The 13795-nt window shown below is 33.6% G+C and overlaps 2 protein-coding genes and 1 non-coding gene across 3 annotated transcripts; 1 reads left to right on the top strand and 2 right to left on the bottom strand.

The window, feature by feature from the left end:
- Positions 1–8549: 8549 nt before the first annotated feature.
- Positions 8550–9767, bottom strand: LOC106350995 (DNA-directed RNA polymerases II, IV and V subunit 12). Its single transcript, XM_022720470.2, has 4 exons — positions 9630–9767; positions 9435–9494; positions 8992–9084; positions 8550–8788 (listed from the first exon to the last, which is right to left on the bottom strand). Exons 2-4 carry the CDS (start codon positions 9472–9474, stop codon positions 8766–8768), a joined length of 156 nt encoding a protein of 51 aa, XP_022576191.1. The 5' UTR covers positions 9475–9494; positions 9630–9767; the 3' UTR covers positions 8550–8765.
- Positions 9178–9314, bottom strand: LOC125576007. Its single transcript, XR_007314544.1, has one exon. It is a non-coding gene; the product is annotated as a small nucleolar RNA U19 (small nucleolar RNA).
- Positions 9768–9907: 140 nt separating the features above from the next.
- On the top strand, positions 9908–13463 carry LOC106349578 (uncharacterized protein At4g26485). The gene is made up of 3 exons (XM_048781752.1): positions 9908–11450; positions 11584–11740; positions 12242–13463. The coding sequence occupies exons 1-3, from the start codon at positions 11291–11293 to the stop codon at positions 12516–12518; spliced, it is 594 nt and encodes a 197-aa protein (XP_048637709.1). The 5' UTR covers positions 9908–11290; the 3' UTR covers positions 12519–13463.
- The last annotated feature ends 332 nt before the right edge of the window (positions 13464–13795 follow it).

The following is a 13795-nucleotide window of genomic DNA, read 5'->3' as shown; positions in this document are numbered from 1 at the left end:
CATTCTCACCTTAAAGGAAAACCGAAATTTTTTTAATTTAGATTCCATCCAGAACAGTTGCAATTACAGGCAATTGTTCAAACAAATCAGAACATTATTAAAAACACGTTAAATATTGAGGGACGATCGATATAACCTTTTTGTTTATCAAAGACTATGAGTCAAATCCTGAAAATATAACACGTGGATCTTCATGTCGCTGACTATAATGATGATGCCTTGGGTAGTGAGGTACGAATATTAATTATTGACACAAAATTAGAATTAGAATTTGATAATATAAGGTCAGCCAATCTTTTTGAGATTATATTCTTTAATAAACTGTTGTGGACAAATTCCCTTTTTTTTGCTTGCATGCACTAAAACCGTGCACGGATAAGAAGAATATATCGAATATTAAATATGAAATAAATTCAACTAATCCTCACTACATATGCCTATAAATATCTTCATTGCGAGTAAGAGCTTCACCATGACAAAGATCACAAGATAAGTAAGGAGAAGAGTATAGAAAATTATGATGATGGTGAGAGTTTATCTCATATATATTTGTATCAGTGAGTCTTGCATGGGAAAACAGAGAATGATATTGAGCCAAAGATGACTTGCCGACCAATGAATCTAAAACTGATTTTGGCAACCGGCAAGTTGACTTTGGCTCTGTTTCCTTCTCTTCTTTTCGATGTCAGACTCCGGATATGTGATTATATATCATCATCAATTTATTTTGTTATTATCATATGATCATGTCATCTGCTTTTCTAGACGCATTACAAATCATACCAACCTTAGTCGAAAAAAACCCAAAACCATTACTACACAAAAGGAGGAACAAAGATGAGTGCTGATATAGGTAACTCGCCTCTTCACTTTCTTTTTTGATGCCTGCCAATTATTTAACATGAATATCAAACATTTTATTTGAATATAAACACTACTGAATTGATAGCAGATGATCAAGAGAGAGATTTAACTTTTATGAATGGATTAGCAAATGGTTCAGTTTCGAATCTTTATATTCGACTAAAGTTTGACTAGTGTGCCACTATATAAAACAGATGATCCACTAGATTGTTTTCATGTGTGCATGTTTTATTGAAACTTTGTAACTACTTCTTTAGCGCCAGTGTGCCAACTATATGCGACAATGGTTAAGAACAGCAACAAACACTCTGAAACTTCTAGATTTCAGTGACATCTTACAAATCGCAAAGTTGGTATACGAATACAGGATGGGAATGGTGGCAGTGCAGGCGATTCTGCTATGTCCTTAGCGTAAAGCAACATAGATTGAAACAAACTTGTACAGGATCGGCTTGGTTTGTTATGGATCAACGGAGAGTGAGAGAGAAGAAAGCAACATTTATACTGTACATAAGAAGAAGAATGATTGAAAATAACATATAATTGACTACTTTACTTACCGTTTTCATTCTTACAACCCCTTTAGAAAAAAAAACTTACCGTAGGGAATATATGTATGAGATCGATATCAGAATGAGAATACTGATCAAAGGTAAAATGAGTCTTGCATGAAAAAAATAGAGAATCTTAATGATACAAAGAACCATACTGGGAAGCTAACTTTAACTATGTTTCTTTGTCTTCTTTATGTCAGACTCCAGATATGTGCTTTATATATCATCATTACCATTTGGTTATCCAGTCAGTTTTAGTTAAACACTAACGTTAAAAATATTTATAATTCATTACTTAGAGATAATTTTGGATCGGTTTCTCTTCATGTCTGTCACTCTCTTTGATTATGTCCTATTGACAATTTAGCAATCTCGAGCACTGACAAAGTGATATATGGCACTGAATACAGTTAAGCTAGCAAAGACAGCAAGAAACCCAAAAAATGAGACATATACAATATTTTGTATGTCTAACTGAAGATGGGTGATTTTAGACCAAGAGAGACATTCCATAATGGGTCTGATAGACATCTAGTCTCAAATGGAGATCAAAGAAGAGTCAAAGGCTGACCAAGTGGAGTTGTATGACATGGCAAGTTAAGAAGCTTACGTGGTTAAATGAGGAAGAGCTGAGAAGAGACTCTGATGGACTTGGAAGCTTTGCATTTACAACACACATGAAAGAAAAGTATAAGAGTGAAGAACAGTGGACGAGGAGGGCTATGCTTGAATGTTGTTGTAGATTGACGCCATGAGTCATCTCTCTCGGTCGCCATGAGACCGATGAAGCTTTTATACTCGCCATGAGAGTGTAAAGGTCTTAGTACTTCAAGCTATCATACATCTTACGGTTCGTTACATTGGATTCATAGAGTTACAGATTTGTAAACAAACCACTTAGCAAAAAAAAGAAACATAATTTCAAGTTGAACTTGATTATATTACAAACACATAGGCAGGAGACGTTTTATGCCATCTTAACAGACTTCAAATCATCTTTCAGGGTGAGTGGTTACTAGTTGTGTTACTTGTGCAACACAACTAGGTCACTTCAAAACTAGGCCAAATGTATTTTTGTAATACAAATTATTAAAGCACACGAATGTAAGCTATATTCTTCCATGACTATGTCCTATGCAATAGGAATGTAATTTATTTTTAAAGGATCCAATGTTGAGTTCACCCCTTCCTGAACTAAAGAATGTGATTAGGTCTAATATTTTTATCAAACAATGAAATATACATAAACGGTTTCTTTCCTTAGCTTTCGAGAAACGAGATGATTATTCTATGAGATTGTATCAGTGCGTGAAAGCAACTCAAACTCGCGCATTCGTACGCGATGCTAATTATTAACGAAACTATTTGATAAAAATAGATATACTAATTAAATCAATAGAGTTAGTTTTATTCTATTTATTGATGGATCACATCATGAGATATTGAGATGTCGTTTCTGATTAGACAAATAGATACCAACTTGGTCGGACCAAACATATGATAAGATTCTTCGGAACATAAAAACACTCTTTCTATTTTGTCAACTGTTTCTTAGATACTAATTTAGGACTTATAATTACCTAATTGAGTTTATTTTTGTATTAAAGCGATATATAAGAGTATCATCTCTATTCGCTTACAACAACTGCAACTATCAGTCTACAATTTTTTAAATAGCTGTCATCTCGCAAGTTATCAGTTAGTTTATCATATAGCTTTGTATAATTGTATCACATGTATTATTTCGCCTCCACAATATGATGAGTCTGCAAATGGCAAATAACATATTCTCACCTTAAAGGAAAATCGACTTTTTAATTTACATTCCATCCACAACATTTGAAATTACAGACAATTATTCAAAAAATCAACATTATTAAGAAGAAAAACTTTAAATACTGAGGGACGATCGATAACCTTTTTGTCTATCAAAGGCTATGAGTCAAATCCTGAAAATATAACACGTGGATCTTCATGTCGCTGACTATAATGATGCCTTGGGTAGTGAGGTACGAATATTAGTTATTGACACATAATTAGAATTAGAATTTGATAATATAAGGTCAGCCAATCTTTTTTGAGATTATATTCTTTAATATACGGCTGTGGTCAAAGTTCCTTTTCTTTTTGCTTGCATGCATTAAACCCATGCATGAATAAGAAGAATATATCAATTTTTAAATATGAAATTAATTCACATAATCCTCAGTACATGTGCCTATAAATACCTTCATCATGAGGAAGAGCTTTACCATGACAAAGATCACAAGATAAGTAAGGAGAAGCGGTAGAGAAAATTATGATGATGGTGGGAGTTTATAATCTTCTTTGTATCAGCGAGTCTTGCATGGGAAAACAGAGAATGATATTGAGCCAAAGATGACTTGCCGACCAATGAATCTAAAACTGATTTTGGCAACCGGCAAGTTGACTTTGGCTCTGTTTCCTTCTTTTCTTTTCGATGTCAGACTCCAGATATGTGCGTATATATATATCATCATCAGTTTATTATATCATAATCGCCATGTGTAATCTGCTTTGCCAGACGCATTAGACCTTAATTGTAACATAGGAACAAGACAAGAAGAGAGTCGAAGAAGCCTAAAACCATTACTACACAAAAGGAGGAACATGGATTAGTGTTGATATAGGTAACTTTCACCTTTTCACTTTTTTTTGGAATTAATAAAACCTTTTTACATCATATATATAACTGTTTTTGAAAAAAATAAAGAATCTTATGCTCTAATCTAACTACATGTGTTGTATTGAGCCGAACCAAACACTAAAACCTTCGTCGTACTTGTGGTCACCTAGTCGTCTGATGGTGGAAAGTCGGTTTCTGATTATTTTTTCAATGGTCTTGATGAGCTGAGTTGATGGTAGTTGCTTGTGGTCTAGCAAGAGTGGTACTATGCCATCCCAATTTTCTGTGTTATCCAGCAGCCTCTTCACTTTCTCTTTTGGTGCCTGCCAATTAATTTCACATGAATATCAAACATTTTATTTGAATACACACTGAATTAAAAACAGATGATCAAGAGAGAGATTTGACTTTTATATATGCATGGATTAGCAAGTAGTTCATTTCCAATTTCATTTCGACGAATTTGTGACCAGGGTAGGGTGTCACAATATAGAACAGATGATCCAGTCGATTGTTTTCTTGTAGTGCATGTTCTACTGAAATTTTGTGTGACTACTTCCTTAGTGCCAGTGTGCCAAGCTATATGCGACAGTGGTTCAGAAACAGCAACAAACATTCTAAAACTTCTAGACTTCAGTGACATCTTACCAATGGCAAAGTTGGTATACGAAGACAGGATGAGAATGGTGGCAGGTAAAGAAACAAAAAACCAGCTTGGTTTGTTAATCTATAATATGGATCAACTGAGAGAGAGAGAGGAAAGGAACATTTATATACAATAGAAGAAGAACGAGTGAAAAATAAATAACAGATAATTAATTACTTAACGTAATGTTTTCATTCTTACAAACCCTGCAGAAAGAAAATTTACCGTAGAGATATATGTGTATGAGATCGATATCAGAATGAAAAATATGACTAAAAAAGACAATCGGTGTATTCCGGTTAATGAAGGCGATCGTGAACATAACGAATGTGACAAGGATGACAAGTCTACAGAGTGACCGAGATTGATAAATACCAAACCGGTTTCGCTCGATTCATCCGGTTCGTTATGTTCATTTTGGAGACTTGGTTCGGTTTGTATTGGTTAATCGTACAATCTCTCAGGTGGAATCCGGTTTGGCGATTCACCGGAGAAACTCAGCGGTGTATCTCAGGTACGTTCTATGCTCTCGCAGAAGCAGCTGAGTTTGCTAAAACATGGGTTCCGTTCTGTAAGAAGTTCAACGTGGAGCCGAGATCTCCAGCTGCTTGCTTGTCTAGAACAATTTTTATCGAAGTTTTTAAATTAAGTTCAGAATTTGCAGCAACAAGATAAATTATTGACATTAAAATACTTTGACACGATTGTTCGATTCAGAACTTTTGTAAGTCACAGTTCAAAAGAAATTAAAACTAGTACGTATATCTGTCAGAATAATTCATAATGTATTAATAAGTGTTGAATTTACATTAAGTGTAAATACTATATATATTAACAACAACAAAGAAAGTAGAAACATTATTATAAGTTTGATTTGTTTTCACAATTTTGAGACAGAGACGGGAATATAAACAAATTTTATAGAGGTAGAAAATAAAATCAGTTATGGACAGTCAACAGTAGTAAAAAAACCGAGAGCAGAAAACCTAATCTTTTTGATCAATGTCTATTTGATTTTTGTGATTTGTATCAGCCGCAAAACTTAATTTTCTTTGTGCAAATGAAGAAGTCTTAAAAATGATTAAAATGAGCTGTAATATACGTTAACTCTTCAACAACGATGATACATTTAAGAAATCAACATTCATATTCGTCATTTTACATTCGATAAAGATTATAATGTTATAAACTGTTAAAACCATTTAATGAACAAACATTATTATAAAAACGGACTCCGCACATGTGTTGGGTTATCATCTAATTTACATTAAGTGTAAATATTATACATATTAACAACAACAAAGAAAGTATAAACATTATTATAAGTTTGATTTGTTTTCACAATTTTGGAAATTTTGCACTTAATATCTTTTCTGAAATAAAAATATTTCACAAGCAATGCAAAAATCATTTTTATAAATCCAAAAATCAAAGGTAAAAAAATTAAATGTTAAATTTATATTCAATATATAAACTGATTGAACTTATACATCTCTAAAGAAAGTAGAGACACTATATTATAAGTTAGATTTTGTTTTCACAATTTTGAAAATTTAAGACTTAATATCTTTTCTGAAATTAAAATATTTCACAAGCAATGAAAAAATAATTTTTATAAATCCAAAAATCAAGCTGATTGAATTTATACACCTCAAAAGGACCAAATGACAGGATGGTACGTTCAGTTCGTTTTCACATTTTAACATTTGACTTTTTTTTGAAAACAAAATATTGTTAAAAACCTTAATTAAATCAAAATACTATACATCAGATACGAAAAACTTTGAAATTAGTGCAAGTGACAAAATTTACAATATGGGAAAAACATATTAAACATATACTCCTACTATAGAAAATTCTAAAGACAGGGTATAAGAGTTTGGTTTGCTTTCAACATATCGAAAATTTATCAACTAAAAATTTTTCAATGTGAAAATATTTTGTAAAATTTATAAAAAGACAAGTGAAAAATATATTAAACAATACACCTCTAACGGACCACAAATTTATCACTTACACATTTTCCAAAGGGTGAAAATTTTGTAAAATATATATTTAAAAAAAAACAAACAAGTGAAAATATTTTGTAAAATATATATATATTAAAAAAAACTTAGCAAACACGTATCTGAAGCTAGAAAAGGTCGAATCACTTAAATCAGAGAAAGTATCAAGAGTTAATACCTGTGGAAAACAAGTGTTGGCATGAGGCAGTGACAAGTCTCGCCTGCTCATTTTCATCAGTTCAGCAGTTGACATGAAAGGTGTAGCTTGAGAAACCTAACGAGTGAACATAATAATAGTTGAGAACCAGGTCAAAAAAACTTATATAAAACATCCATGAAGCAGAGAGTACCTTTTATGTTCTCTTCCGAAGTTTGCCTAATGACCGAAGGGCATTACATTGAAACCGGTTGAACCAGGGCAGGGCGTGTCAACGAGACCTTGTCATGTCTTGTCCTGTCCTGTCTTGTCTTGTCTTGTCTTGCCTTGTCTTGTCTCGTCTTGTCTTGTCTCGTCTTGTGGAGCAGAGTCGTTGGTTTTGGATTTAGAATCTGGAAAAAAATGATGAAGAGGAAACAGTTTCTCAGTCATGCAGTGCCCAGCTATGTTCTTGGGACTCGTTTCCCTGCAAGGAGGAGGCATAACAAAACGATTACTATAGGAACGTGAAAGCGGATTCGGGTATCGAAATGTTATTCAGAGTTTACCTTTTTCACAATTTTCTGATTAGTTCCTTTCGGTTGAGACGAATGTGACTGGTTTTACCCTCAGTGCAGATGGATTCCTTAGCAGGGCTAGCTACTTTTCTAGCAGGTTGCTGCTTCTGTGTTAGGAGGGGGAAACAGTTTCAGTCCTTGTTTTCTATCTGCTTAGGCGTTTTGTTTTGTCCCTGTTGAATGAACAAGAAGAAGAAAGAGTATTTAGAACAACAGCCTCTCTCATCTTATTACAAAACTCCCAAAAGAAAGATAAAAATAAAGAACCTTGGAACTGCTGTGAGATCAACGGAGCAGCGGTTGTACGTCTTCCATCGAACCATCGCATTAGCCAAGAACTCGTACGTCTGGTCAACCATCGCAGTTGTTCCTTCCATGATAATATTATCAGATCGAATCAAAGAGCTAGCTAGGAAAGAGTGAGAGTGAGAGTGAGAGTGAGAGTGAGAGTGAGAGTGAGAGGTGGAATTATTAGGGTTCTTTCAGAGGGAATGTATTTTGTAATCTGAATGAAAAAAAAGGGACAAGGGACGAGTATATATATACTAATATCACAACGGTCATATTTTGAATAACGATTTTTTTTTCTTTTTCTTTTTACTGCTTTTAGCTCCTGTCTCCAACGGCTATATTCTTCTTCTCCATCCTAACGGCTATTTTCTTCGTATTTGACACTCTGTCGTTTTGATGCTTATCTCCCTTGGACTATGATGGTAAAACGAGTCTTGTAAGTAGAAATAAGAGAATCATACTGGCAAAGTTGACTTGGACTATGTTTCTTTGTCTTCTTTTTGTCACACTCCAGTTATGTGTGCTTATATATCATCAATTCATCACTACCGTTTATCCATTCGGTTTTAGTTAAACACCAACGTTAAAAATATATATATATAATGACTAGAAGTCTAGAACACTAATTAATTAGTTAAGAGATAACTTTGCATCGGTTTCTATATTATGTCTGCCACTCTCATTGATCATGTCTTATTTGACAATTTAGCAATCTCGAGCACTGACAAGAGTGATATATAACACTGAAACGGTCTTTTCTGCTTCAAGAAGCTGGATTATTGCAAAGAACACAGTCAAGCAAAGAAAAGTATGTACAGTATTCTGTATATGCGTAACTGATGATGGGTGATTTTAGATCAAGAGAGACATTCCATAATGGGTTACAAAGTCATATTGTTAACCAAATCAAACAAAAACAAGCCACTTAGCAAAAGAACAGAAACATAATTTCAAGTCGAACTGGGATTATATTACAAACAGAGGCAGGAGAAGTCTCTATGACATCTTAGCAGACTTCAAATCATCATTCAAGGCTGTGGTTCTCAGCGAGCTTCGTACTGAACAACTGCAAGAGAATCAACATTCATACCATTATGAGCAAATTGATTGATTCACGCTGACTCGACCGGCACCTAGTTACAAACTTATAAATTTTGAAAATTATGCCACCAATGTCATTTACTTTATAACAATTAGAAAAAGACCAAAAGAGAAGTACAAGAAACCTAAGACCAATTAAACAAAAGGAGGATAGAGGTTAACTCTCACCTCTACGGGTACGCTTCTTGTATAGGATACGGTATCCACACTCTCTGCATTGGATCACATCCCCTGACTTCAAAGTGTTCTCTTGTCCACAATCTTCCAAAACCAAAAAACATTCAGATAAAACAAGTTAACCAAACTAAAGATAAAGGGCAATGATAATCTATCAGAAAAAAAAAATTAAATGTATAATGTCTGAGGCTGCTTGGGAGAAGCAGCAAGAAAGCAGAGCTCCTCCTCAAAAGACCTCAAGTCATTAAGATCAAACCAATACAGAAAAGTATTGAAAAGATCAGATTATTTTATGCCTCCTAACTAAGCCAATCATGAAATTAAAAGGTTCATAAGGCTACTCAAAAGAGGCAAATTTATAAATTTAATAAATAAATTTAACATTACAAAGCACAAAGCTTCGGTCTTTAACAAAAGATGGGTCCTGAGCATACCTCCGCAGACGTAAGTAACTGGTTCTGGCTGTTGATCCATTCTATCCACTCGAATCTTACCTAATTCAACACACAGAGATTGAATTGAGTCTTTGGGTTATATTTCAAGCGATTCTAAACAAGATTGGAAAGTATTGCAAAATCGAATCTTTTGCGCGACTGAAAATAGACAAAAGAGATTGGATTTGTACTTACCAGACAAAGCTAAGGTTTCTGCGGAATTAGGGTTTATGCGTGCGATGGTCTCGAACACGAGCGAAGAGACGAGAGAGAGAGAGAGAGAGAGAGAGAGAGAGAGAGAGAGAGAGAGACGTCTCTGGTTTTAACATCTACCCTACGTGTGGGCTTATTTAAAAAAACAATTAATATATGGGCTTCCGATAAAAGCCCAGCCAAGTCAACCTAAACGTCAAAATATTCACTTTTTTTTTACCACATAAATTTCATTAAAGCTAAGAATAGAGAATAGGCCCATAAATGACCCATTTCCCAAAGTCCATTACACAGAAACAAAAATTTACATTTTTGACTGCTATCAATAATTTCAATATTTATATTACAAATTATACTTTTTATTCATGATTTTAAAATTTTATTTTATAAAATTTTGGTGAAAAAAATTTAGAAAACGTTTATGTAATAATTCAAAACTTTTGAGTGTTATATATATATATATATATTATTAAAAATATATCATGTAAAATATATTTTTAAACTCACTTCGGGCCTCTAAAAAATTTTAGACGGCACTGAATGGTCTCTGCGGTTAGTGGAGATCCGATGAAACTTTGACACAAGGATCCCTGGATGGGGACCTCTAGATTGTGACCTGAGAAGATTCATCCAAAACCTGTCGTCTTCCTGTCTTTTTCCCACGCCGCATCCCTCTTGCAGATAACAAAGGTGTCATCTTGATGAAGCCTATTCACGTGACTGGTACCGGTCTGAGCAGACAACTCATTCACTTTAGGTTTGTAAATTTGTTGTAAAATTCATGTCTATTAGACTAATATTGAAATAGTATATTTAAGATACAATTAAATTCATAATTTCTGATATTGATTAAACAGTAAGATTTTTCATGATCATTTATTTTTCTATAATTTTAATGTTTCCAATATTTTGTATCTTCCAATAACATTTTAGTTTGTTAATATATATATATATATTTAATAAACCGAAAATAAGTAGGTATGAAGCCAATGTGAATGTAAAAAAAAAAAATGTTTTGTTGAAGCAGATATTTGGTTGAATGTATATAGCCATATAGGACGCGATTGCGTGCCCATAGCTATTGAGAATTTAACCAATAAACTTGTACTAATTCTCACATGAGCGATGGCTGCTGAGAATTTTTGTTTTCATAATAAGTTTATTCACAGGGAACTGCTTTAAGGAGTCTATACCCTGTTTAGTTTTAATCATTTTATACTTATAAAATAAATTTATTCTTCTAATATATTTCACAAATTAGGGAAAGATATCAACTTGAAATCTGAATTCCAATATCTGTAGAACACCAAAGTTCACAATCGATTTATAATAATCTTCCTACAAGGGATTTTTACTGGAGGCAGATAATAATAAACTGTTGATTAAATTAAATGATAAGAAAACATTAATACCACCTTGACGTGGGAACGATACATGTATATTTAGCCCATTAACTATAGCCGTAAAAAAGAAGTTTGACTCTCTTCTAGTGGAACATGAATCGTCCTCAAAGAACATAAACGGTCACAAAGTTCGAAGGGACCTATTACAATTTATAGAGCCAAACATTTAATGAGACTATCGATCCTCTACATTTGATTCCTTATATATAAGGACATGGTGTTTAATTGAAAAACATCCATATGATAAAAATGGAGGTTCAAGAGTCTAAAATTTTAAGTCAATGTAGCCGTATGCAAAAAATACTTCTGGTTGGAGAAGGAGAGTTTTCATTTTCATTGTCTCTAGCTAAAGCCTTTGCTTATGTCGCCAAGATCACTGCTGTATCTCTTGATGTTCGAGGTAATGCTAAATCATTTTCAATATTCTTATATGGTTTGCTATTGTAACAATCTGAATCACCAAAAGAAAACTCAAATACTTAGCCTGTCAAATTCGCTTTCTTAGTGTTCTATATTAATTTTGTATTTGGTAGTTGGACTAGGGCGTCAGTACAGCAATGGAGATGCGAACGTGAAAGAACTGGAGAGTCTTGGGTGCACCGTGGTTCGTGGTATCAACGTACACACTATGACCTCAGACTATCGGCTATCTCGATATGACAGAATTGTCTTTAATTTTCCTCATGCAGGGTAAGGTTTGACCCTTAGAAACAGTGTTTTTATCATGTATTTGTGCATGTATTGAATAAGCGATATACAAACAATATGATATTTTTCTCAAAAAAAAAAACTATATGGGATCCAAGATTCAATTAATCTGCTCTGTAGTGTAGTTAAAAGTTTTGAAATAATATTTTAAAAATATAAAATATCCCTAAATGTTTCAAAATTCAAGTCTTTTTATATATTCTTAATAAACCTTTTGAAATTCTCAGAAACTAAATTTTTTATAACTTTGATATGCTGGTATTTTTCGTTTATTTTTATAATATTATGTGGATTTTTTTTTTTTTAAACCTTAACGATCCATTTTATATACATGGAGATCTGCATATATATTTTAAGTGATTGGTTCTGTAGAGTGTAGTTAATAACATATAAGAGTATTCAATTTGAGTCTTCTTTTATTTTCAATATTTTATGACATTATATGTTTTGGTGTATATTAAGTATCTGCATGTATAATCCCAGGAAACACAAAGATGTGGTGACAGGATTCATGCAGAGTGCCCCCGAGATGATGAACGAAGGCGGAGAGATTCATTTCACTAATATGACAATGTACCCGTTTAACAAGTTGGATATAAAATCTCTTGCTGGAGAAAACGGTTTGCGTCTTATCAAGCAGATGCAATTCAAGAAATGGATATTTCCATGTTATTCAAATAAGTGTGAATGTAGCTGCGACTCTCACTCTCACTCTCACTTCCCCTTCCAAGTAGTTGTTATTTCTATGCTTAAGAAATAAACTCTTCGTTTTCTTTAATATTAAAAATAATAACAATAAATTATTTGAAATGTATATTGCACTTGCACATTCCGTATTTTTACCTGGCTCTAATTAATTATGGCCATAAATAATTCTTTTTGCACCAAAATGCAACTATACGTACGCACAACATGAAAGGTCATCATATTAATTCGATGTCCAAATAGTTCTTCCATACTGTAGTGTGCAAATTGAAATAAAAAGATGGCACATTCTTGATTTTGTGTACAAACTCTTGTTATATGTGTTTACTATTTACACAATTATGTACAATAGAGATCATCATTTATTTGATAGGAAATGTAGTTTACAAAACAGATGATGTTGTTATTTTAACGAAGCAAATCCCATTAATAAGAATTGAGGAGATCTTTGTTTTCCATTAGTTGGCTCGTGCGAGGAGCAAGTCGAGAGGGAGGAAGAGGGACCGGTAGGAAGATGCGATGGATGTGGATGATGAGGGGGAACAGGCAGAGGCGTGCCTACAGTGTATTGAAAAAGGCATTCGCCTTAGGCCCCCAAATAATATTACGTTTTTTAGGGCCCCAAAATTTAAAATAATTTCTAGTTTAGTTGCTTAAACTTATTTCTAAAAAAAACTTTCCACGAGAATCGAATAACTCAATTTCTAAATTCATATATTTTTTTTATAGGACATAATATAGGATATTTACGTAATAAGTGTTCAACTTATGTATTTCGCGAAGGTGATATATCATATTAGAAAATTTTTTTTTTATAGTTGCATATAAATTTATTTTTTAAACTTGCCTTAGGTCCCTGAAATCCTTCGCACGGCACTGGGAACAGGGGAACAAGAAGATGCGCGTGAGGTCGAAGTCGAGGTCTATGTCTATATCAAGGTCACAGTCTAGGTCGCCTACTCATGAGGTTGTGCCTGGTGATGGGTTTAAAGACTCTACTCAGAAGAAGGCGGCCCTTAAGGTTAGCAACAGCTCTCACAAGAAGAGAGATAAGAATGCGAGACGCAGTGAGATTGATAGAGTTATACCAACTCTCAGGCCGAAACATTGAAAGATGTCAATCCAAGTCTCACATTGGAAGTTTAGACAAGGAATATCTAATATATAAAGAAATGTCCAACTCTAATAGTACGAAGCCTTTTGGGATGAAGTCCAAAAGTAAATTCATGCGGGCCAGCTTCTAAAGTCCAAAGTGGACAATATCGTACTAATCGAACAATATAGAGTTGGACACATGATTTCACAATCCCAACAATTAGTATCAGAGCGGTT

The sequence above is a fragment of the Brassica napus genome, chromosome A6 (genome assembly GCF_020379485.1).
Source record: "Brassica napus cultivar Da-Ae chromosome A6, Da-Ae, whole genome shotgun sequence".
Classification (NCBI taxonomy): domain Eukaryota; kingdom Viridiplantae; phylum Streptophyta; class Magnoliopsida; order Brassicales; family Brassicaceae; genus Brassica; species Brassica napus.
This window is presented reverse-complemented; position numbering and strand designations above follow the sequence as displayed.